This window comes from Chrysemys picta, chromosome 5 (assembly GCF_011386835.1).
Source record: "Chrysemys picta bellii isolate R12L10 chromosome 5, ASM1138683v2, whole genome shotgun sequence".
NCBI classification, from domain to species: Eukaryota; Metazoa; Chordata; order Testudines; family Emydidae; genus Chrysemys; species Chrysemys picta.
Genome location: NC_088795.1, coordinates 61120186 through 61145960, shown reverse-complemented (window position 1 = coordinate 61145960; position 25775 = coordinate 61120186). Strand labels below are relative to the sequence as shown.

General features: G+C 40.0%; 1 protein-coding gene across 49 annotated transcripts in view; it reads right to left on the bottom strand.

Annotated features, from left to right (window-relative positions):
- Window positions 1-2428: 2428 nt before the first annotated feature.
- Window positions 2429-25775, bottom strand: part of TRIM2 (tripartite motif containing 2) — a 110298-nt gene continuing 86951 nt past the window's right edge. For 23 of the 49 annotated variants that reach the window (XM_005307379.5, XM_065597838.1, XM_065597843.1 and 20 more), the window contains 6 exons: window positions 18735-18838; window positions 17194-17361; window positions 11486-11666; window positions 8528-8598; window positions 4871-5011; window positions 2429-2905 (listed from right to left, as the gene is read on the bottom strand). In XM_005307379.5, coding sequence (XP_005307436.1) covers window positions 2753-2905; window positions 4871-5011; window positions 8528-8598; window positions 11486-11666; window positions 17194-17361; window positions 18735-18838 — 818 coding nt within the window. In that variant the 3' untranslated portion in view covers window positions 2429-2752. Of the gene's footprint in view, window positions 2906-4870; window positions 5012-7606; window positions 7679-8527; window positions 8599-11485; window positions 11667-17193; window positions 17362-18734; window positions 18839-24032; window positions 24055-25775 lie in introns of those variants that run through there. The other 26 variants (XM_065597855.1, XM_065597854.1, XM_065597849.1 and 23 more) reach the window with 4 other exon arrangements.

The following is a 25775-nucleotide window of genomic DNA, read 5'->3' as shown; positions in this document are numbered from 1 at the left end:
GACAGGTTCTGAAAACTCAACACAAAAGATGAACAAGGATCTAGAAGGAGGCGGCCACATCCCCTAAATGTATTAGTAAATGGATTATGTAAGAGTTCCAGATTTCATCAAGGTGTGACAGATTGACATAGATTAATTAAAGTCTTATTTATTAATATTAGATCAAAGGAACTCTTATTTTCTGAAAATCTTTAGAGGAACAATGTACATACATGTATGTACACATGAAATGGTATCTTGAGTATGTGTTTTATAGAACTTTTTCAAGAGACCATTTAGGGTCTGATCCCTGTGGGCCTCAGAATTTCTGTGTCAATGGAGGATTTGGCCTGTACTGATTCCCCTCCCCCCTTTCCCTTCTTTCCATGAAAACTCTTCCATTTGTCTTAATCTTAGTAAAAATATTTTTTACAAAAAATCTAAATTTTGGGCCAAATTAATACCGTCCTTTAAAAATAATCTACAGCAATAGATTATTTATAATTTTATTCAAGCCCTTAACATAGAAAATAGGTGGAACTTTTTTCTTGGTTAATAAATATAGTTGAAATGTTACATATAGAATATTCTTTTTCCTTAGTATGTTAATAGTTTTCCAAGTGCTCCAATGACCGAGTGATTGTGTGTCAGAGTGTTGGCTAGAAGGCTCCTTCTAGAAGGATCTAGAAGTTTAAGAGGATAATTCATAGTGAAATAATGGATGGGACTCTATCCTCCTTGCAGAATTTTAGGACAAACTAAGTTCAAACACAAAATACCTTGCCCTCTTGATAATACTTGCTTGGTTTTTAAAATTTAGAAAATGTTATTACCAATTTTCCAGCTACATTTTATAGTCCAACACTGTAGCCCTTAGACAAGCCAGTCATCCTACTGAAATCATGAGATTAATTTTGTCTGCAAGGGTTTGCAAGATTGGGGTCTAAGTGCAAAAAATAAGCAAGAGAAGGGGGAAAAAACTCAACAAATATAACAATTCAAAAAATAGACAACTTCATCCTCATGAATTTCAAGGTCTACTTCTTTACAGAAAATTGATGTTATGCACATTTCTCAAGAGAGCTGAAACAACAGATTTAACTTGTTAGAAACAAAATAATACAAGTAATTTAACAAAAATCAACTTCAATTTTGCAGACATACTTAAGATGGTCCCCCATCTACTTTCCTCTTTAAAAAAAAATAAAAAATAAAGATTCCTAAATAAAGAAAAGGTACTACTCCAAGATTATTTCAGCCATTGGCACCATACTGACCACAGCCTCTCTGCACAGGGTTGAGAGAGGGCATGACCCTGTATTCCTGAACAGTGTCAACACATCTTTTGAGACTCAAATTTACAATTCTTTATAAAATTAGTGTTTCTTAAAATGGGCAGGTTCACATTATACACAGGAAAATACAAAATTTGGCTCTGTTTTAAGTAAGTCAGATGACTAAGCATTTTAAATTAAATTGGAGTTTCAGAAATATAGTAGAGATGGGGGGAGGGAGAAGAGACACTCCTTTTTAGAGTGCTGCCATCCTCAAATGGCTTGCTGAAATCACTGACACTAATACTTTCTTTATTCCTGTGTCAAACAAACATACACACATACATAATGGGACAAATCCTGCGGTCCTTATTTTGTCTTCAGAAAAACATCTCATTGACTAAGAACTTCAGAAATTGGTTCAATTCGCTCTTATTTGTAATGTACTTTTCTTGAGTTAAATAGCTTTGATAACCCTTGGCTGTCACCATACAACATTTGTTAACCACAGTTCCTTTGGTTGTACAATGTAGGTCCTCCAAAGGAGTACCTGTGTGGCTTTCTGTCCTGTGTGATATGTTGATGAATATATCGAGTTGCCTTTAGAAAGTATGCCAAAGAACATGTATGGAAGAATTGTATACATGAGGATAGGACATTATAATGACCCTGATTCTAATGACTTTGTTTGGTGTTAATGGATCTGTCATTCTACAGAAAGTCAGCAGTAGCTAATGTATCATTACAGTGCAGTTTTTCCAAAGCTGTAGAAATTGTAGGTCTCTAGAAAGAGCTTACAACACAGTGAGCAGTAGGAGGGTTGGAAACAAGCACATGAAACAATCCTTCATTAATCTCACAAAGAGTAAGAAATTTGCGTCGATTTGTATAATACTAAAAAGTTGAGCTGTGTTATGTCTGGCAAATAGAGCTGGAAGGATTTTGCATGACTTAACGTTATATCTTTACTAAGAGAGCCTATCTGTTATAGTTACTAAGACTGAAGAATGTTACATGTGCAATACCTACCATGATAATGAGATCTAAAAGACTCCCAGTCTTCACTGTTGGATTAAATAATGCATAACAATGACACTTTTCAAATTTGGAAGCTCTGAACGGGAGCTACCCTTCACAGGTTAAATAAACCCCTTCAAATAGTTTAGATATTTTCATTTTATTTTATTTGCAAAATTAGTCAACTACTTAAATTCCTGTTCCACAAGCTGCAGTTCACATGTTTAATATTTCATTGTCCTAATGAATTCAGGAAAGGAGGGTTTTGTTTATTAACCCGTACAATAAATTCAATGAGGAACATAAGAAGTGCAAGTCTTATGTAAACAAGGTAAGTTTGGAAATAAACATGAAAAGTCCACTGGAGACTCCTTCAACATTAAAAAGTAATTAATTAAAGTACACATCCTCCACAGAGAGATCGATTAAGGATCTCTGGGATCAGTTGTTTGTTAAGGGCCAGGCAGCTCCAGAGCCCATTGTTACTGTAAGTATCGATAGACCTTGAAGCAGTGATTTCCAGAGTCTGCAACTACAACATGGCCATCTGAAGTTAGCGCCAGACCTTGGGGACCATAAAGTGGGTCAGCAGATGTGTTAATGTAGGATAAAAAAGATCCGCTTCCATCAAAAACCTTTAAGGAGAGAAAACACATAAGTAATGTTATCTGTATTAATAGGGATAAAAATAATGGATCAAATTACGCTCTCAGCTGGACAAGTGTAGATCTGTAATATTTCCACTGATTTCAGGAGCTCTGGATTTCCACCAGTGTAAACGGGAACAGAACTTGACCTCCTATTCTCAAATATAAAAATTCACATTTAAAAATATTTATTTTTACTTATAATAAATTAGAAAGCCTATCTAGGGCTGTAGGTGCCTTTGCCAAAAAATAAACATATAATCAAATTAAAAATAAAACCAGCAGCTGTTCCTCATTTCAAAAATAACTATCCCCGATAAATCAAACCACCACTACCCACCTCCCTCCCCTAAAAGGATCAGCCTTCACCACGCTTCTCTCAAATCCTAGTAGATAGGTCCTCAGGGTGCAGCAAAAGCAGGGAATAGATTACAAAGTTGAGGGTCTTTCACAGAGAATTTCCTGCCAGTATCTTTCTTTTTTTATATCAAATGAACTCCAGCTGAAGCATCTCTGCTGATACATGTATTTAGTTGCTTATTAGATATTCTTTGGCAAGGGAGAGTAAATGAGAAAGGACTGTGATTCATACTTGAAACAGAGCAGTGCAACTTTCATCACAAATGCAGAATATTTTCTCAATAGGTGGGGAAAAAAATGATAAAAAGCTACTGGGGATTTGTCTCAGTGCCTGAACAGAATATTTTATTTTTTCTGTTATTTAAGTATGTCCCCTACCCTCAGTTACAGGGGCTATACATTATTACTGCCTGTACAGTACTGTATAAACCCCCTATGGGCAGTAGTTGTATACCATTTCTCATCTGACTTCAACTGATTTGTATAGTCCAGTGCATTATGGAGTATCTCAGCCCTAGTGTTAAAGGGCCAGGATGCACCAGTGGTGGCAGAAGCAGAGTGGGGTTTTCAGTCTGCTGTTGCAGAAAGTAGGAGCAACCAATCTACTCATCCCCGAGGAGGAAGATTAGGAGGAGCAGGCTCCCAAGGCACTAACTGAAGAGTCAGGATGGAGGAAATGGGTTTGCCAGAAATCCACGAGAAAGCCTAGGCGGAGACAGACTAGAAGGTTACTGTGCCTTTCTCCCAGAAGACAAATTAAAAATAATATGAGAGGCCCAGGCTATGAGGAGAAAGAGAATCTTGGGGAACGTAGGCCGGTCCTATCGGAGGAAAAGGAAAGGTCTCTGGCCACTCATCTTCACCCTGTAGCCCCTTCAGGGCCCCAAAAGCACCATTTCATTCTTTTTGTCCTCCCCCTGGAGGCTAGCTGAGGATTTCTACTCCTTCCTTCACTGCTTTGATCAGGAAGAGAGTAGAGTCCCTGCTTCGGCAGATGGCTGAAAGGTTGTCAGCTAGGCCCTGTAGGCAGAACTAGAAGTGCTTCTCGGCAAAAATAAATATCTGGCAGCCCAGTATTTCTTGTGAGATATTAAAAAAGTTATTTGGCTGCCCAAAGAGCACCAATACCTGCGCCATTCAGCAATTTCATTGTTCGATTTTCCCTACCCTGAATACTGCAGTAAGTCTGTGTCCCAGTTCTGAGATACATAACATACCAAGATTAGTATGAAATATCAAAGGGGTAGGGTTGGTATTAATTCAAGAGAGCCATAAATCTTCAGACTGCTGTCAGTAGTGGGGCCTATGGAAAATACAGTGGAGTTGTTGTGGTAAAGACTCCTATTCTCTAAAGTGGACAAAACATCACCATCAGCCTTGTTAGCAGTCATAGCAAAGATTCTAAAGGACTGAAAGAGCATGGAGTTCGTCTATCCTACCAATCCTTAAAGTGGTCCTGCAGCTCAGCATTGAGGCATAAAAAAACTTGTGCCTGTTTTGTGGTAAACAGAGGGCTTCATTTTCCAGGACTATCAATCCAGTACCTTCCAGAAGCACTCTAATAACTTTAAAAATGTATAACATTTTGTCTACCTGTATTCGACTGTTTCCCCAATCTGCTACAATAATATTTCCATTAGAATCTACAGCTACTCCTGTTGGAGCATTAAACTGTCCATTGCCTTCTCCATTAGATCCAAACTTCAACATGAATTCTCCTTCCTGGTTATATACCTATATGAAGTTAAAAAAAAAAAGGCATTAAGTCAAATATTACTTAAATTCTAGCTAACCTGAGCAGTTTTGGTTGTTCAGTTCACTGCCACTGGAATGACTTGAGAACAACTTTGTAAGTGAAGTACAAGACTGGGTATTAATCAGCACAGAAGAATCTCTACCCTACTTAATAAGCCTGTCTTTTCTGTACTCCCTGATAATTCTGTAGGTAATTATGTTTCTCATTTTATTTTCTGGGGAAGTTTTACCCTCATTTAGAAGCATTATATTTACCTTACCAAAAGGCATTAGAGTACATGCCATATGCTCAGAGTGATGCTTACGTGTATCTGTAATTTTTAAATAGCCAGTGTTTTTTATTATATCTACATTTTATTGTGTTCAGATGCTTAAATCATTAACATTTCATTTTTCGGCTTTAGAGGAGAGGGGAAATAGTCAGCCAAGAATGAAGTTATTGTTGTAATCACTGCCAATACCTGAACTAGCCTACACCCTGAATAACCAGTTTATTAAAAATAAGAAGTACCCCCTCTCTAGAATCAAATATGAACCAAAACCTTTCTAACCAGGCATTTTCTGATCTTTAAAGACAAGACCCACCTCCACTCTCTTCTCTTTCCTATATGGAAATACATAGGAAAAGACAGATTTTGCCTTTCCTCCTCGCACCAATCCTGTGATCTGCTGACATACCCCCTCTTCTCACTTTAGGTCTGATCTACTATGCGTGTACAGGGGGCGAGCACATGGATCCTACACTGGGAACTAGTGAGTGCAAACAAAAGAGCAGTGGGATGAAGCAGGGACATAGCTGGTATGGATGAAGGCCATACAAAACAATCAGAGGGAACAAAGCATGCTGCACCCTCTGTATGGGTAGCACAGCAATTGTTCACTGTGAAGATTTGCATACTGTTTCTTTAAATCTATGGCTTCTTCCAACTGCCTGGGTCTCTGGTTGGGACTATAAATTCCCAGCATGGTCCTAGACAAACCAGGACAGTTGCAAACTATGAAAAATGATCCCTCTTCAGTCTCGCGCAACCCAAAGGGATGTCTCCGCATCACATCAAGATTAGTGACAGAACCTTTCCAGGTCTCTCTTTCATGGGTGGTGAAATCACAATAACCTATGTGAGGGAGGAGGAGGAAAGCAGACCAGCTAAATGCAAAAAAGAAACCAGCCCATCTGCAAATGAGGTGCTTAGTGAATAAATAAATAAATAAATAAATAAAACTGTAGTCCGAAAAAATGACAGAGAGGAATGGAAGAAAAAAGTTGGTCAAGAGACTTTTCTCATTAGACAGGTGGCAAGAGAAAACATACTGTTGCGGAACACCTGGAGAGGTGGAAGAAGAAAAGAGAAAACAATTCATGGGGGATGGAGATGAATTAGTATGCAAGGTTGGCTCCTGAGATGATTAGAAAAAAAAAAAAAGTGGAGGGAGGAAGGGAGGGCGAGAAATCAATTGATGGCAAGAGAAAAAGAGAAAAAAAGAGGCAGAGATGTGTGTTTATCTATTTCTGGTGAAGAACGGGATATCATTGAGAGGAAGTAGTCATGGTCAAATGGGGTGCTATGCGGGAGAGAAGAAAGAAAACAAATAAACAAAACCAAACAAAAAAACAAACATCCATGGGGGGAATATGAGGGACAATTATTGTCAAGGGATCGTTTTTCACTTAAGCTGGGGGAAGGGGGGGGAGAAAGGCTGGTGGAGGGTTTTAGGTGCATAAGGTGAATTTTAGGGATTTGCTCTCTGCTTTTCTCTCACCTTTTAAGAAGAAAACTTAAATATCACCAGAATGCACAGAACTTTCCAATATGTTGACAATTATATACACAAAAAAAGAATAAAAGGGGCAATGTTTTAATACCATCAAGATAGAACAAACAATATTGTTAAGCACTGAATTAAATCAGGGCCAAATGGGAACTCTTTAATCTAACAAGGAAGACAGTAATGTGTGCATTTTAAATTCATATTTAATGAATTAGATGCCATATTTCTTACTTCTCTTTTGACTGGCTTTTGTGTCTCGTAAGCTGCCACTAGTTTCTGAAGCGCTCTGCAGTCACTCCTATTACTGCAGTAAGCCCTGCTGGTGAAGATATAATTTACCAAATCAGAGCCCTCCTATTGCTGAACCATGTAACTAATCTGCTTTATGGCTCCTGCAGTGCTCTTGCTTTTTCTGTTGTAATCCAAACCACGAGTTGCTATTGCCTCTCTAATTAAAAAAAACACCCATATGAAAGGTCACAATTCAAAAGCTAGAGGTTTAGTACCAGATTAAAGATAGTAAATTACAGTACCTTTTATTATTCATGTTACAATAATCAGTAACATTTTTGAAGTAAATGTTAAAATTTGTGGCTCTACGATGTGAATATTGATCAAGAAAACTAAATCTTTATATTCAGCAGAACAGAAAGTTAATGGATGAAATCCCAGCTGCATTAAAAGTCAATGTCAAAACTTCCATTGACTTCACTGGAGTCAGGATTTCACCCAAATATATTTAATTTCATACCTCTGAGAACTTCTTGACACATAGCAGCATTCTTTTTGGGTGTGTGGGAGTGGTGGGGTGTGTTTGATTTATGTTTTTTTGCGGGAGAGAAGGGAAAAACTAGCATTCCAAATCGGAGAGGAAGCCTGAAGCCCAGAAAAAAAAAAAAAAGTTATGCTGGTGAGTAATAGCTTCTTTCAAACTCAGTGGCCTCCCACCAGCATACACCATCTCTGATATGCTATCTGAATGGTAATCATCGTTCCTGCCCTATATATTACTAAACCTGAGGCAACAGAAATGTAACGACTTGTCATAGGACTTTTCAACCAGTCATGAACAAGGACTCTTCTTAGGGCTGCAATAGACATCACCAACCCAGTGACCAATCCTGCTCAATGCAGGAATTACTGAGTGAAATTCTATGGCTTGTGTTACGCAGGGGCATAACACAATATGGTCACAAATGGTCCCTTCGGTTTTAAAACCTATGTATCTAGGACAATGGAGATGTACATTTAACATGTGGCCTCCTTTTACTAATCTTTGTTATACTAGTTTTAATCTGGAAGTGAGGGAAACATTTATTGAGAATACCTAAAAGAAGGGGGGAAAAAAAGTCTTTCAGAAAATAAACAGAATACAATATATAAGAAATTATTTGCCAGGAGGGCAAAATAACAAACATTTTTGATTATTTTTTTATATCTGAGTTACAACTTGCATTTAAATGTTATTTCATTAGGGGGAAAAAAAATAAAAAATTACCCCAATCCAAGAAATCAACTTTATCTACAAGAAATTATTTGTTAAATCTCTGGATTCCCCAGTCCTTAATGAGGCCTTTCTTTCTTATCCAAATTTGTGAAATTAGACCTTGGACCAACAACTTCATTGTATTACAATAGGGCTTAATTTTTATTTTAGTTTAGGAAGGAAGATGTTAAAAGCCAATATGAACTGCCAGAATAGCAAATGGCATTAATTGACAGTACCTTGACAGAATGGTTATGAAAATCTGTAACAATGATTTCATTGTTGCTGTTTACAGCTGCAAAATGAGGACCTGAAATACAGAAGAGGGAAAATAAATAAAATAATAATAAGATAATTAGTAAACTTCAAAAGTAAGGATTTTTACTTAATTTTTTAAGTTATGACAAAAATCCATTACACTCTTTAAAAAATTACGGTTGACTTCTGAGCAATCACTAGTCAAGTAGGAGGGAACAACAATTTAGAAGCTTTTCATTCTATTTTCCAAGTAAAATGGTACTTTTTTTTTTTTAATTGGCATATGCTCTGTCCTCCATCCACTCATCTGTTATAGTTATCTATCAGTAATGCCTAATGTCCTCCCAGTTACACACTGATTATTATATGGGGTTATTATCATTAACTAGCACTGGTACTTAAGGACACTAATGTTCAGGGATAGAGCAAGGTATAGAATGCAGCAAGGTTTCTGAAATATTCATACACATTTTTAAATGAAATCACCCATATACTTTGTATTCACTCTTCACAAACATTTGAGTCATCAAGTTTTAGAACAAACACAAAACTGATATCATATGTAAAGCAAATTCACTTAAATATATGAATATTATCAGAAAAAAATGCATTTTTCACCCAGCTCCATACATCAAAATTGCACATGCATGTTTTGGTCGAAACCAATTTGTTAAATCCAAAACACACAAATATTTGGGCTAGAAGATCTCAGTGCCATGCTACTTAAGTAATTACAAGAAGTCAACACAATACAAAGTTCCAGTTTTGTGATAAATTCATAAAGTAAATGTGAAAATATATACAATGCGTAAATTCAAATAAAGACTGAATTCAAGTAACTTGTGATCTGCTATGGATATTCCACCAGCAGAAAGAGAATGTAAATTGATCAAATAAATTGTTAGAGATTACTTGTTCAGCTGTACTCAGGAATTCATACCTACAAGTTTTAAAAAGAAAGGAAAAACAGCAAATCGAGAAAATTTTGGTAACAATTAATATTTAGCAGAGCTAGAGCTAAAACTCCAGTGAATAATATGCAGTTATAAGTGTACCATAAAGCACTATTAGAATAGGGAATCTAATAAAGCCAAAACACATTCAGCTACCTACTCTACTAGAAAGGTAACTTTTGACAAGATTATAACAGTGTACAATTTAAGGCAGTATTCCTCCCATTCTGCACACTTATCAGAGTTCCAGACTAACACTGGGGACAGTGACAGGGTCTGCTTAGCCCGCACTAGCCCAGACAGGGTTAAGCCACAGGTATTAACAGCGGAAGTCCCGCCTCCCTGGCGAGACTGGGCATGCTCCAAGTGCTCTAGTAGGAAAGGGAGGGAGACCAGCTCATTCTGGGCTGGAGCCCGCAGGGGAAGGACCTGCCTGGGAAGCTCCTGTGGAGGGCCAGCCAAAGCCTCTCACTGCACCGGGAATCGAAGCCGTCCACGGCCCGCCTGCACCCCGGCGACTGGAGGAAACCCTGGAGACCACTGGCCCTGCCTAACACAGAGTACCCGACATCTCATGGGAAACCCCAAGACAGACTCTGGTAGGAAGTGACCCAGGGAGGGTGAAGGAGTGGTAACTCCCACCCGGGGAAACTCAGCGTGTTTGGGTAGGACCCCCCCCCCCCGCGAGTCAGTGGCAAGCCGCTATGCCATTTTTAGGGCCCTGGGTCGGGGCCTGGTGGAGTCAGGTGGGCCCAGACCCCCTTACCAGGGCTGCCCTACCCCATAAGGGGCGCCCCAATGCTGTGTAGACTCTGGCCGCTAGGATATACTGTCCTGCACCCAAGGGTGGTGCTATAGACTCTGGCAGCTAGGCCACACTGTCCTGCACCCAAGGGCCGCTTTGTAGACTCTGGCCACTAGGCTGCGCTGCCCTGCACCCAAGGGTGGCGCTATAGACTCTGGCCGCTAGGCCGCGCTGCCCTGCACCCAAGGGTGGTGCTATAGACTCTGGCCGCTAGGCCACGCTGTCCTGCACTGAAGGGCTGATTCATAGACTGTGACAGATAGACCATGCGGCCCTGACCCTAGGGGCGTGGACCGTCACACGGACATTATCCAAAGTGACCAAGCACCTGCAAAATGATCTAGACAAGTCACTTGGAGTTGCAAAGTTAGGTATGCACAAAAGTGCATGCCTAATTTTCACAATTATATGTGCAAACTGGATAATGGCATGAGCAAATGGCCAATTAGACATGTAACTGGCATTCTTCCTAAAGTAGCTATTTCCTCTCACATGATTGTCCATGCCTAAATTTGCACTTAAAGTCTCTATGCCCATTTTCAAAGTGTCAAGAAGGGGAAAAAATTATTTACTTTTATCTACATAGGGTTAGTTAATAGTTGCATGGTTCTTCAATGATTGTAAAGTGCTGTATAAGTGTTAATTATTATCAGCAGCTGAGTGCAGACATTACAAGGCATTCATCAAATGCCTATTATGATCTATCTTCCCTAGGTCATTAGCCTGAAACATAGCCAGGCAAAGGGAGGTAGCTAATAAGAACTGGTTACAATTATTGGTGAAGAACAAATTGTTTATCTTCCTGACTGATTAAACTAACTGCAGAGTAGCATGTTAAAATGTGAACCCAACAAGGCGTAATTTTCAGAGCTGTCTTTCAAAGATGGATTTACCTTTTGAAAAAGACTAAGAAGACCGAAGTTCCTAGAATGTAGCACCAGTTAAGAAAATTAGCATGATGAACTTCTGAACAACTTCCAGGTTTAAGAAAAAAGTCTCAGACAAAGACCCTTCCTTTTCCTGGTGCAGCTGCTGAAAGCTGAAGATTATACTTTGGCTTTTCTTCCCATCCATTTTTTTAAATGACAAGGAAAAATAATTCAGATCTCGCGTCTTCAACATGCTCAAACATCATGCAAAATGTGAGCAGAAGAAGCAAGAAAAGGGGATTTACATATTACCGTCAAGTGTACCTGCAAACTGCTTGTCCCCATTTCCTCGGCTACCAAACCTGGTTACTATTTTTCCATTTGGCTGGAAGATAAATACACAACATGCTTTGTTGTCTACAACAATGATATGCCCATTACGATCCACGGAAACACCTTTTGGTCCCATAAGTTTTCCAGATCCAATTTTTGCCTGCAAGAGAAAAGAAGGAAAAAATGATTGATTTTGTGAGATACACATAGAATCACAGAAGATCAGGATTGGAAGAGACCTCAGGAGGTCATCTAGTCCAACCCCCTGCTCAAAGTAGGAACAATCCCCAGACAGGTTTTTGCCCCACATCCCTAAATGGCTCCCTCAAGGATTGAACTGACAACCCTGGGTTTAACAGGCCAATGCTCAAACCACTGAGCTATCCCTTCCCACATAACCAAGGTCAATTCAGGGATCTACTGTAATTTATAATCTTTTTATAAACATGGTGTGCCAAGTGAAATTTAATCCTCTAAAATTTACCAGACAGTTTAACTGCGGACGCAAGATTTATTACGAACATTTTCATTACTTTTTTTCATTTTAAGAAGAAAAGTTGCTGAAATATAGGCCCTTTCTAGGATGGAAAGCTATCAGCATTCAAGGCATAAGTAGGCAGACTTAACCTTGCATATACTAAATTCTTTGCACGCTGTGGCGTGTCAGCAATTGTAGAAGCCAAGCACATACGAAGCCAAACACCTAGCTTGATATCAAGTGCAAATACAGTAGAACCACAGCGTTACAGACACCTCGGGAATGGAGATTGTCCGTAACACTGAAATGCTCACAACTCTGAACAAAGCTCAGTTTGGGCTCCAGATCCAGCAGCTGATACTCCAGGCCAGGATTCAACAGAAGCTGAGTTCCCTACTCAGAGGAGGGTGGGGTAAAAGCAGCAAGGCCCCCTGGGGTGAACGCTGCACAGAATGCAAGGCTGCTCTTGCTCTGCTGGCTCGGGCTGCCTTGGGCTGGCAGCCCCTGTGTCTTGCTGTAAGTGGCTTCCCAGGGGCGGCGTGGGGTGGGTACAGGCAGTGCAGATTGCCTACCTTTAAGATGCAATAAAGGCACAGTCTAGTACTTGCCTTGGGGGGGGGGGGCGGTCTCAGCTGCTGCCTGATTGGTTACTTCTGGTTTCACATGGTGTCCGGTTGACCAGTCAGTCTGTGACTCTGGTGTTCATATCTTTGAGGTTCTACTGTATGTCACATTTTATGTTGTTGATGAAACTGGAGTCTCTGGGAGGAAAAATTGTGGGCCAGACTGTTGCCAACCCTTGTTCAGATGCAGGGGTGGGAGGAAGGTACAAAGGACCTCTACCTTTTGGGTACCTGCTCCAAGTCCAGTTACCTGAAAGGAGTAGAGAAGGGCAGGGCCAGGACCTGATCCCCAGGCCATCAGAGCTGGCTGGGGATATGGAGTGTGAAGAAGCATGCTGCAGCCTCTCTTAGTGCCTGTTAGCACAGCGAAGGAATTCTGATAGAGCCAAAGCCCAATCTAGCTTCAAATATACTGTACTGGGCCTCTCTGACACTATACTGCTCACAGCTTAGAAATGTGGGTTCATCAAAAAATTTTTGGCCACTGTAGTTGAAGGTTCCAAAAATCTTGAGATTTTATGCAAATGAGTCAATGGTCAAATTTGCATCTTTGATTAATACACTGCCTTATTTATAAAAATGATAGCAGATGTCCTAATTATCAGAATTTCTGCCTGACAAGAAGAAAGCATGGACCAAGCTTTAGAAACATGGGAGTTGCTGTGCTCCTGGGTGGTCCTGGCATTGCCCTGGGTTGATGTCCAGATGGCTCCTTGAGGCTCTGGCCTAGTTTCTCCTTGTCCTGGACTGGGTGAAACACTGTGGTTAGGTTGCTGGATCCCCTGGGCCTGACTGCAGCTTTTTCTAAACTGGTAAGGGGGTATGGATGGGCTGCTGGCCCCTAGCTGGGTGCCCTTCTCTGACAGCTCTCTGCCACTTGCTCCCTGGCTGGTGGGGTGGGGGGTTCTGACTGTGGTTGCTGTTCCCTGTCTATTGTTCGCAGGTCCTGTGGCCAAGAAGAAATGATTAACATGTTATCCTGTGTCACTGTGCCATAGTTCTGAGTCTGTTGCCATGTGACTTGTGGGGCTAGTGGAGACAAAGCATCAGGAAAGTGAAACTTTTCTCCTTTGCATGGGAGTTAGCTACAATAAACCAACCAAGTCCTGTAACTGTGGAGATGCTTGGCCATAGCTCCAAAGAAATTTGCTTACTGGCTCTCATGGCTGTTAAAATGGTGCAAAGGGAGGAGTGACTGGAATGAGGAAAAAAGTGATAAAAATGACATATAGAATAAGATCAGAAACTCTGATGTGACCCTCAATGGTGCAGCCTAACAACTAGCAGACTTCTTGCATCAGATAAGCTGCCCAGTATTTCATGCCTTTCTTCAATCAGAATCACCATTAATACTTTGTATGTTTATCTACAGTCTCAAAGCGCTTGGCAAACATTGCTGACTTTAACCTCATAAAACCCCAGTGAAGGAGGGAAGTATTATTGTTCCCATTTTACAGATGGGGAAACAGACAAGAGATGAAGCGATTTGCTCAAATTCCATATATTTCTAGCTCTGCTAGACTTGCTAACAGATCTTCTGAATCCCCATTCTGTGTTTCAACCATAAGACCAAGCCTGCCCACTATATGTAGAATACTTATTTAATAGTCTTGAATTTCTCTCACAAATACAGTCCATTCTGTTTACATATAAAAAAGTGTTTTATATTATAATTAAGTTTCTCTCCCATTTAAACATTCTGACTACTAGCACCATAAAGTCTGATGTATTGACTTGTACTAGATACAAAGATATTGCCAACTTTTTTTTTCCTTTGCAGAGCTCCTATAGTCCAACAGAAACACTAACTAAACCAAACAAAGTCGGTCTGTATGTCATGTATATGTCCTTAATATCAACATTTTGAATACTTGTCTCTGTGCTGGCGGGGAACACTGCACAGGATACTGGTTCCCAGAATAACCATCCAGTTTGCTTAGTTTATGTTCAATCTAGGGGAACTAAAGAAAATGGCACTCCAGCATCATCCTCCAATCCAAGCCAGTTTACATGGAAGATTTTAATTATTTATACAATGTTCCAATTACTCCAAAGGTTTGAATTTGATCCCAGTTGCACTTGTTTTACACCAGTCTGTCTTCAGTTCATTCACTGACTTCAATGGAGTAATTTGCCCTAGTCAGAGAGGAGAACCAGATCCCCTGAGTATCTGAACATTTTGGAAGCTATTTTACCTTTATAAAGGGACCTACCTCATGTTTCATGCACACACCGGAGACATTCTATATATTTTTTTTAAAACAATTGGTTAATTACTGATCTTCAGGTAAAAGTAGAACAAGTAGGAAATACAGCTGCACACACCTTAAGGCTATGTGACTACACAATTTTCTAAAAGGGGTGTCACTGAAGAGATGATAACTGTCTACTATAGAATGAATTATTTAGTAAATAGCAGCCAAAAAGGAGGGCATTTCCTCCCTGTTAAAAGCCACCTCGAGCAGCTCAGGCCTGAGATTTTGGGTTGTTAACTGCCAGAAAATGCCAACTAGAAAATTATGCTCCAAAGCCAGACTCTGTGAATGAGAAAGTAGGTTGGTAGTTTCTCAGCAGGTCTTTTATGTGACTGAAGAGCATACTGCCATCTCACTCAATCCTGCGGCCTCTGTCTCAGACTTAGGCATGGTCTACACTAGCCTGTTATTTTGGAATTAGCCGAGTTATTTCGGAAAAAAAGATTCCGTCCACGTGACCAAACCATTTTTTTCGATTTAAAGGGCTCTTTAATTCGATTTCTGTACTCCACCTTGGCAAGTGGAGTAGGGCTTAAATCAAGATCGCAATCCCGGGTTAAAGGTATTCTGGATGCAATTCGAGGTTATTGGCCTCCAGGAGCTATCCCAGGATGCTCCCTTGTGACTGCTCTGGTCAACACTCTCAACTCCAATGCACTAACCAGGTGGGCAGGAAAAGCCCCGGGAACTTTTGAATTTCATTTCCTGTTTAGTCACCAGAAGAACAGGTGACCACCAGCACAGTCCACAATCACAGCTCTTTGAAATCAACAGGGCTTTGTCTAAACTAAGGGTTAAAAGGTGTGATGTAGCATGTTAGCTAACTCATGCTAACTAATGTGTATTAGAAATCTAATACAGACAAAGCACGCTGCCTTTAACATGTGCTAAACTGACCAAGTTGAAGTCTAGTGGAAGCCTACTCCCATGAGTAAAGAACTACTTAATGTGAGTAATGATTGCAGAATCAGGCCTTACATAACACTCACAGGCAAGAACACAGCCTCTTTTGCTTTAAGTAAAGGAGAACACCTCTGTCTAACACTAATAGTACATCCTTATTCTTTCCACGTGCTGACCATTAAAGAATAACAGCATGCACTCACATACAAAGTCAGTTCATTACTGTAAACTTCATTTCACTGAGAACGAAGAAAAAAAAAATCACATGCAGAAAGTTTTTCTTGAGCAATTAAGTACATGATCCAAAAGAGATTTTCTTGGTCACATCAAGCTTTAAGGCCCAGTTTGTCTTGCCATGTGTGGGTGGCACATAGCTGGCACTGGTAAAATTTGTCAAGAACTAGAGGTTCTTCCTGACCACACACTGACCACAAAGAACCGTGGGACAAGGGATAATATAGATGTGTTTCTAGCAAGTTCATAACTTTTATAGAATTTGCCCCTCTCTCTAGTGGAGATCTCACCAGGTCCTTTTTTATTGCTACTCGAATAATGTAATTCTCTCTACTCTGGGATGCCTGCAAGTCAACCAGCACACAATATGGCAGCCCATACAGCACTCGGGTGATCTTTTGTGACGATAATAAACCTGCCTTGCTGTTTTTGCATTGTCTGCCAATAGGATAATGGGTGAATTACAAACGTGCTTTGCTGACATGCATGTAGTAAACAGAGTAGGACGCACCTTTCTGGGGAACCAATTATCAATTTAGTATCCTTCTAAGACACTACGTTCTTTCTTTAACTGCCGTTTGAAGGTCTCAACTCATTTTAGGTCACGGCCTCCAGGATATGAAATGGGCTACCACTGGAGGATCTGTTTCAGAGTGGTAGACGTGTTAGTCTGTATCAACAAAAGCAAAGAGGACTACTTGTGGCACCTTAGAGACTAACAAATTTATTTGGGCATAAGCTTTTGTGGGCTAAAACCCACTTCATCAGATGCATGGAGTAGAAAATACAGTAGGCAGGTATAAATACACAGTACATGAAAAGATGGAGGATCTTGTTAATCTTCCCGCCTAGTCTTAAAGTACTGAAGACTACTTAATGATATGACTGTGGAACTGTTTGGAGTTTGGCACTGTGTATTATTGTTGGGTGTTTTGCAATTCGAAGTTGTAGTGTGGCCCCCAAGCACCTATCTGATAAAAATTTTATTAAAAATATAATTCATATACTTTTGGTATCTCCATTTTGACATTTTCCTATTTATTGTTAAACTTGGTTTTAGGCGCATCATGGTTTTCCACAAGAAAAGAATGTATTTATTAATCTGTTTCACATCTCCAGTTCTCTTTCTCAAAACAAAACAAACAAATGTATTCCCTTGTTAAAAACGGTCAAAGCTTCATATTATAATCTTACCTTAAATTTTCCATCTGATGAAAATATGCTAACCCATTTGTTATCGTAGTCTGCAATAATGATGTCACCACTAGGATGCACAGCCACTCCTGTAGGCCTCTGCAACTGGCCAGGAGACCTTCCTCGTATACCAAAACGACTTTTGAACTGGCCATCATTGGAAAATATCTGTGATAAAAAAATATTTATTTTTAAAAGTAATTGTACATTAATCACAGTAATCTATTTCTGATGACATGGTCTTTGGCAAACAGGAAAATAATTAAAGCACTGGAAATATTAATTGTTACAGTCCCTTATCTGACTCTAATAATGAAACAATGTTACTGCACATATCTGAAACCTTTGAGCCCAATTTACAGGGAGGCCTTAACCAGGACCCTAGCTTTACTGTAAACAAGTACTTTGCATTTACATAGCACCATTCTTGCAATAATCTCAAAATGCTTTACGGACATTAGTGAATTAATCTTCACAACATCTCTCTGAGGTAAGGAAGCATTGTGATTCCCATATTATAAATGAAGAAAGTGAGGCACATAGACACTTAGCCAAGGTTGCACAAGAAGTCTGTGGAAGAGACGAATGTAGAATAGAATTTCAACATCTAATTACCTGAGTTAGGGGTAAATATTGGGCGATATCCTGGGAGGTGCTAAGGTACTTATCACCTCTTAGAATTTAGCACACTGGCTATGTCGTCAAGACAAGTAATTAGATACTGAAATTCCATTTGTGGCTGCAAATACATGAAATGCAAGTGCAAAATTTTAAGAGCATGTTTAGAAGCAACTGATGAAAATTTGATCCCATATCTCTTTGAAAACGTGTATAGTTTACTAATAAAAACAAGTTTTTACTGCAGTTGACTCTGCGAATCCAATATTTTTAGGGAAGAGGAAACTTCTATCACATTCATCTCCAACCATATGTGCAGTCAGAATGGAGCTGATAAATCCTTAATAGTGAAGATGATACATGATAGAAGGGAGGGAAAAACAACCCACGCACCCAGCTTGATCTTCACACAGGAAATTGAATCTGAACACCTAAAACCAGGCTATTGTGGTCATTGGGGCTGCTGCTATAGACATCAACATTTGGATCATAATATCAGAGAGAAGAGTAAATTAGACTGATGTGAAACTAAAAGGTATTTGAAAATGAAACCTACATTAGTTTGTTTTTCCTCAAAAAAAAAAAATCAGATTATGTAACAGAGTTTGGGCACTGTATTCTGGATTTTATTTGGGAACACTGATTGAAGTAATAAAACTTGCAATGCAAAGTCAATATTTTTCTAATATGACTGCTGATCAATCTCATCTTTATATTCAAATATAATAAAAAGGGAAGCAATTCTAGCACATGCTGTAGCAGATCTGATATGAATCTGAAACAGCTACAATATTTCAAAAAAATCAGAGTGATCCTGAATGCTGAGCAGAGCAGGCTTCTCTATATTTTCTAGCCATGCTTGTATCTTACAAAACTTATCTTTAATACAGTAAAATACTGATATTAAAAGAGAGACATAATACCTGTACACACTGGTTGTTACTGTCTGCAATTAATATTTTTCCATTTGTAGATGCAGCTACCCCCTGAAGATTTGTAAATTCCCCTTTGTTTCTTCCTTTGGTACCTTAAATTGGATATAAAGCACATAACAAATCAGGTTTCAGAGAGGTAGCCATGTTAGTCTGTATCAGCAAAAACAATGAGGAGTCCTTGTGACACCTTAGAGACTAAAAAATTTATTGTTAAACTTATGCCCAAATAAATTTGTTAGTCTCTAAGGTGCCATAACAAATCAGATTACACAGATCTAATCAGTTAGGGCTTTTTCAATTCTAACACTTAAATTAGGTTTTATTTTGTCCTTGTACCCTAGATTCTTAATGTGAATGGTTTCTTTTACCATCACCAATCAAAAGGAACATGTATCCTAAAGCAACAAATATCAGTAAAAGACAGAGGCATTGTCCTCTTTACTCCTCAGTCTGACTGTAGTAATCCCTTTTCCCTTTCAGAAATCATGGTATCTTCATACTTTACATCTTTCTGCAACAACAGGAAAATACTTCTCAAAAGAATGATGGCTATCAGGCTTCATGTTAGCTCAGACCTACGATAGTGATGTGTATTAAAATAAGAACCAGGACAGATGGATGAGTGTATAATACGGGCCTACACTGTCTGGACCAGTGAAATTAGAAGTTTAGTTAAAACGTATCTGAGAGTGTGTTTGTGAGAGATCTTTCCAGCCATTTCAAAATGGGAAGCTTGCCGGTCATCTGTACATATAATTTCCAGTTTATATAAGTTTTCCAGACCTTATTTAGATTGTAAATTCTTTGAGGCAGGGACTGTTTTCTCTTAAGGATTTGTTCTGCATCTAGCACAGGGGTCTCAAACACACGGCCCGTGGGGTGATTTTCTGTGGCCCATGAGCCCCCCCGCCCTCCCCCAGTGTTTACCAGAGCGGCTCCAGCTGGACATGCACCAGGAGCAGGGCAGGCTCCCTGCCTGCCTGCCCTGCGCAGCTCCGGGAAGAGGCTGGAACGTGGGGAAGGAGGGGCTGGAGGGGCTGTGTGTGGCTGTTGCTTCAGGCAGCGCCCTCAGCAGCTCCAATTGGCCAGGAATGGGGAACCGCGGCCCATGGGAGCTGCTGGAGGTGGTGCCTCAAGCAACAGAAACAAACAGCCCCTCCGCCACCCCCTTCCCCACGTTCCAGCCTCTTACGGGGACAGGGCAGATAGGCAGGGAGCCTGCCCTGCCCCCGGTACGCGCCAGGCCAGATCCTGCCCCCCGAACCCCTCCTGCAGCTGAACCCCGTTCCCTGAGCTCCCGCCGCACCCTGCACCCCAACCCCCTGCCACACCCCACACTCCTCTTGCACCCCAACCCACTGCCCTGAGCCCCCTGCCACACCCTGCACCCCTCTTGCATCCCAACCCCCTGCCCTGAGCCTCCTGCCGCACCCTGCACCCTTGCTGTACCCCTCACCCCTCCTGCACCCCACACCTCAACTCCCTGCCCTGAGCCCCCACCACACCCCACACCCTTCCTGCACCCCCTGGGGGCAGAGAGGGGGCAGAGTTGGGGTGGGGATTTCGGGGAAGGAGTTGGAATGGGGGCAGAGAAGGGGTGGGAAGAGGCAGGGCAGGGGCGGGGCCTCATGGAAGGGGTGGAATGGTGGCGGGGCCGAGGGCGGCGGGGCCGAGGTGTCAGTAATGCAGCCCTCGGGCCAATGTACTAGTCCTCATGTGGCCCTCGGGGTCATTTGAGTTTGAGACCCCTGATCTAGCACAACAGGGACCTAATTCTGATTGGGTCTCTGAATGCTACTGCAGTATAAATATTAAATAATAACAACTGATATAGAGCAATACATGTAACACCACCACCTTACAAGTGCCTTGTAAAAATCAACTAACGAATTCTCACAAATAGTGCTGTGATGTAATTAGGTACTATCCTGATTTTACTGGGGAAACTGGGAAGTTAGAACAATATTTTCAGAAGTGTTCACTAATTTTGGGTATCCACTTTGAGATACGTAAGGGTCCATTCAAAATAAGTGGACACTTTTGAAAATGTTGATCCTACGTGACCTATCAGAGGCGACAGAGGGAGTCTAAGTTGTGAGCACAAGCCTCAGGATTCTCAGGGTGCCTATGTGGGTACTGAAGGATTCTCTGTGTCCTCGTCCCGCCTTGTACAAACATGCAAGAATGGCAAGAACTTGCACCAAGGTGACCTGTAGCTCTTAGCAATGAGCTTCTTTTCAAACAAAAAGATTCTATGCAATTTACTAAAAACTGGTCATAATACTATTTCCACTGGGCAAGTATTTTTAGAAGCATTCATTGGTCACATATACCTTCTACTTAGATGTTTCAATATATCATTTTCATTGAAAAATTGTATTTTGTTTTAGTCAACCCAAAATATCCCTTAGCGCAATTAAAAATGTTCTGGCTAGGATTCCAGATACAGGAGTGATGTATTAACCCTACCTTATCTTTGGCTCTCATTAGGGATGCACATTCAAGAGCAATGCATTTGGCACTACTCCTCCTCCCTTCAATGACATTTTCCGTTGGGAAGTATGGATGTTGGGTGCACAGCTCCAGTTATTGGTCTACAAGAAAATCTAATTCCTCTGCACTTCGTGCTGAAACTGTATCCCTTTGTTTCTCTCAGTCTGTTCTGCCAACTACTGGGCACTTTCAGTCTCTCAATACGACACACTTTTTTTATAATTATGGCATTAGAAAGGGAAAGTAAATGTTATGAGAACAGTCACCTATACACCATTCATGCTATCCACACTGGACTCATTGCTGTGTATTCTTTTAACGAGTGACTTCCATAGACATGTATACTGATATCATTTGCATATGCAGGAAGAAAATTACAAACTTGCTGTTGTGCCCTCCAGCCAAAGGATAAGTGACAAGCATTCCCTTTAACACTGGCAGAAGGGGGAAAGCATTTGTCATAAAACGAGAAGGCCTAAGTTACAGCATCTGGAAACAACTAACATGAATATTATAGAGCACACACTCTTTCCCTCAAAAAGAATGCTCTTGAAAGTTCAGGAATTTTCATTTTTGAGGTAACAGAGTATATAACAAAGGGGTATTTAAAATGCTTTTCAATGCGACCCTGTAAATATTCATGAGATGAAAAAGAAAGAATGGCCATTGCAGTAGGAGTTATGAATGGTAATTTATTAACACAGTTCTCAGGAGGTGAAATTCAACCCACAAAAGGCACATTGCAGCACGTAAGCCCTTGATGTGGGGCTTAAGTTGCACATGGGGCTTTGTTCAGTTCTTTCATTCTGGAGTGAATTGCCATCAGGAAGAAAATTGTGCTTAAGTAACATTAACTTGATTTCTAATTTACACTCAACAGGAAAATGAACAACTTTTAGGATAGTTATCTTACTATTAGAGCTGGCTGACAAATTCTGACAAAATATTTGCTGTGGGAATTTGCAGATTGGTCTATTTAAAGCAAAACCGGTTTGTGGAGACTGTTTGATTTTGATTAAGTTCTGATGGAAAACAGGCATATCTAGAAACTTGCCTGCCAGGCAACTTTCTGTTGGAAATCTGCCTATTTTCCTGATTGCTGGCTGCAGGGGAATCCAGGCTTCCAGGGTCCACTAATCCAAGATACATCCACCCACCATGCAGACTTCCCTGGAACCAGAGACCCCAGGGCTTCCAGCATCCTTGACCCTGGGACAGCTAGCTAGGCAGATTGCCCTGGAGTCCTAAACCCAGGGCTTTCCCTTTTGTAGAATTTCAAAATTTAGAGGTTTTGTTCCTAAACAAAATGTCAAAATATTGAAACTCACCACAAAATGGAATTTCCTTTCTTAACACAGCTCTAATTTTGAGTGTTTCCTTTGGATCTGATGCATGTGGAAAGGAATAAAGATGAAACAGCAGATCCTCAAGGATCTCTTTTAAAAGTAGAACAAATAATTTTGGATTTTCACAGCTGTTAAGTTTAATTATTTGTCAAATGTATACCCTTATCCATTCCATTGTGAAATTATTTGTCCGTACGATCAATTATCTAGGTAAACAATACTCTGACTATTGGTCCCATTCAGCATTTCATATTCAAATAAATTCTTAATAAGCCCCACAGTAGCTTTCAATACATGTGAGGAATCAAAAGATCAGATATGTTTCTCAGTAGAAGGTGGAAACTAAAGCATGTGAGTTTTTAAATAAATTAGATTACACATGCAAAAGCATCTATTTACACATTCAATTAGGCAACTAATCACAATCTGGGTAAGTTGAAAATTTCATATTTAAGTAGACAACCAGCCCACACTCCCATTCAGGGGACCAATAGTTTTTGCTACCTAATATTGCCTCTGTAAATTGCAAGTGCACGTTTGTTGTGCAACTTGAAACCTAGATGTATATTACTGAATATTTAGCCTTAAGAGTTAAAGGAAGGATTTTTACAATACTAGTAATATGCTCACTGGTTTTCATTGCTGTAATGTAGCAAGTTCCACTTCCCATTAGTGTTATCTGGTAAGGGATTTACAATAGAATTACATATTTGCTAAAATAATGTTTTGATATTTTGAGCATTTTTGCACTCTGTAGCGTTTAGAACACTAAAATGTGTGCATGTTTCTAAAGCAAGCTAATCCATGGACATAGAAAATTAGCAAGAAATTTCACGTGCAACTTCCCAAGGACAGAGCGTTAATTAATACCACATTTGTATTAAGTTAATGGCCAGCACAAAAGCATTCTCCTACCAGATTTTGATGAGTTTTCTTGTGTATAAAAAATTCAAATCCTGGTTGTAAACAAATATCCACATGCTCCATTATGGTTCTCCAACAGAACTGTATGAACCTTTGGCCGCAAAAGCCAGAACTCTGCTAAACTTGCCCAGTTTTAAATTACAAACCCCAAACTCAACCCAGGATTGTCAAAGGGTTTACATGAAGCTTTTCCCTCTTAATGAATTCAAGAAATGGATATATGGTTTTATTAAAAACCATGCAAAAACTTCTTTTCAAGCACAACTAGATAAAATTCAGAATTTTCAAATGAGTTTGGAATTTGAGACTGAAACACAAGTTTTTAAAATTCTTAGACTAATGGGGCTGCAAATCAAAATAGCAGGTAAAACTTTAGATATGCTCATTAATTAAGGCCATTGAGTTGTGACTGCAAGACCATTCAGTCAGTACTTACGTTGTTTTGGAGCTCTCTAATGGACTGTGCACATATAATACACACTACATAGTCCACTGGTCAGCAAGGCAGCTACTTCTCCATAGATTCTTTATCTGGAAGAGCTATTCTGTTAAATAAATAGATATAAATTCTCCACAGAATGGGACGAAGTGACCCATGTATCCCAGTGGGGGAAACTCCAATGTCAGTAGACAAAGCTTCAAGTTCTAAATTTATTTTTTCAAGCAATCAAAACAAAAACAAAACATCACATTATGTTGTTTTTGTTATAACTGTATGAAGCTGTGCTTCAACTTTCAAAATACAGTTGGGCTTGTTTTATAAGCGAGGCTTGCAGTATACAGATAGGGCTGTGAAAAATTGGGACTGTCCCATGAATTGCAATCCAACCAGATATCAGGTTCATGGTACAAGCTGCTCACTTGAACCAAGATATGCTACAATGCTAACAGACACTACAGGTAGAAATGTCAATCTACAGAGATTTAAAAAAAAAAAAAAAAAAAAAAAAAAAAGTCAATCCATCCATCCAAATCTCTTAAATTATTTTCAAGGTATCATCTATTTTAGTATTTTTAAAAAACATATTAAGCTTATCTGACACTCTAGAAAATAATTCATTTTAAGGATTGGCCAAATTCTTCCCTGGGTAAATCTACTGACTTACATCAGGGATGAATTTGGCCTTCCCTCTGTGTACAGGTGAGCGAACATGCATGCACGTATGAGCAACAGAGAAACTAGTGCTCATGAAAGAGGTCAGATGATTGACAGATATGGTAACAGAGGTCCCCTGTTTATTCTCAGAACTGGCACATCTCTGATAGCAGCTTTGCAAGCTTTCCTTATGTTGCCACACTATTAGGCCTCAACACTGACCCAGAGGGACATCCCTAGGGTCTTGTGTGCTGTAGAAAAGTTAGGACACAGCTGCAACAGCGGTGACAGTGAGAAACTTCTGCCATTGTGTTTTTTAACCTTACTGCGAGTAGGGCTAGATGACTGTTAAAAATGTCTGAAACGTGTCTACACTAACCCCTCCGTTGTTGCTACCACCAATGGAACTGCATTGGTGGAGAATTACAGATCCTGTAATTATCTAGTGTAGACACAGCCTAGATGGGGGGGAGGGAGGGGAGGGGGAAGGTTTAATCTCCACAGCCCTTTCAAGGACCAATCTCTCTGATGAGACTACTAGTAAGAGTTGCATTGGTGCTGGGTGTGGTAGTATTTTTTGTGAGACGGATACGTGCCCACTAGAAACTGGAGAACATCCAATAGGAAGCATTTCATTCAGGCCAAACAGTCAACAGGATACAAAGTTTGGCCACTATTGAAGTGAGCTGAATTTGAACCAGTGACCTAAATGTGAAGGGCTCTATATCTCGTTTCCAGTTTTCTGAGACTGCATGCCCCATAAGAACAAATGTTATTGCCAATAAAACTGAGCACCATCCTCTCCCCGAAAAGACTCATTAATATATATTGAATCTGTTATATTCACAGGGCCAATTATTTCACAATGCAATATACTGGTCTGTTTCTTTACCCTCCTTTTAGAAAAGGCTGGTGATTGTTAGGTAAAATTAACATTCTCTTTCTGAAAATGGACCTAGGTACTATGGTAATGAACATATTAAAAATACAGATAGATTACATACGGAAATCAAACGGATACGGATAATCACATGCACGAAGAAACCATTTATGATTGTATGTCCAACACAATCATTAACGTATTCTGGTCTTTACCATTTGTTCAATCATTCTTCAGTGACTGGCAAAGCCAGCATGTTGTCTTGTTAGCAAATTCCATACATGAACCTC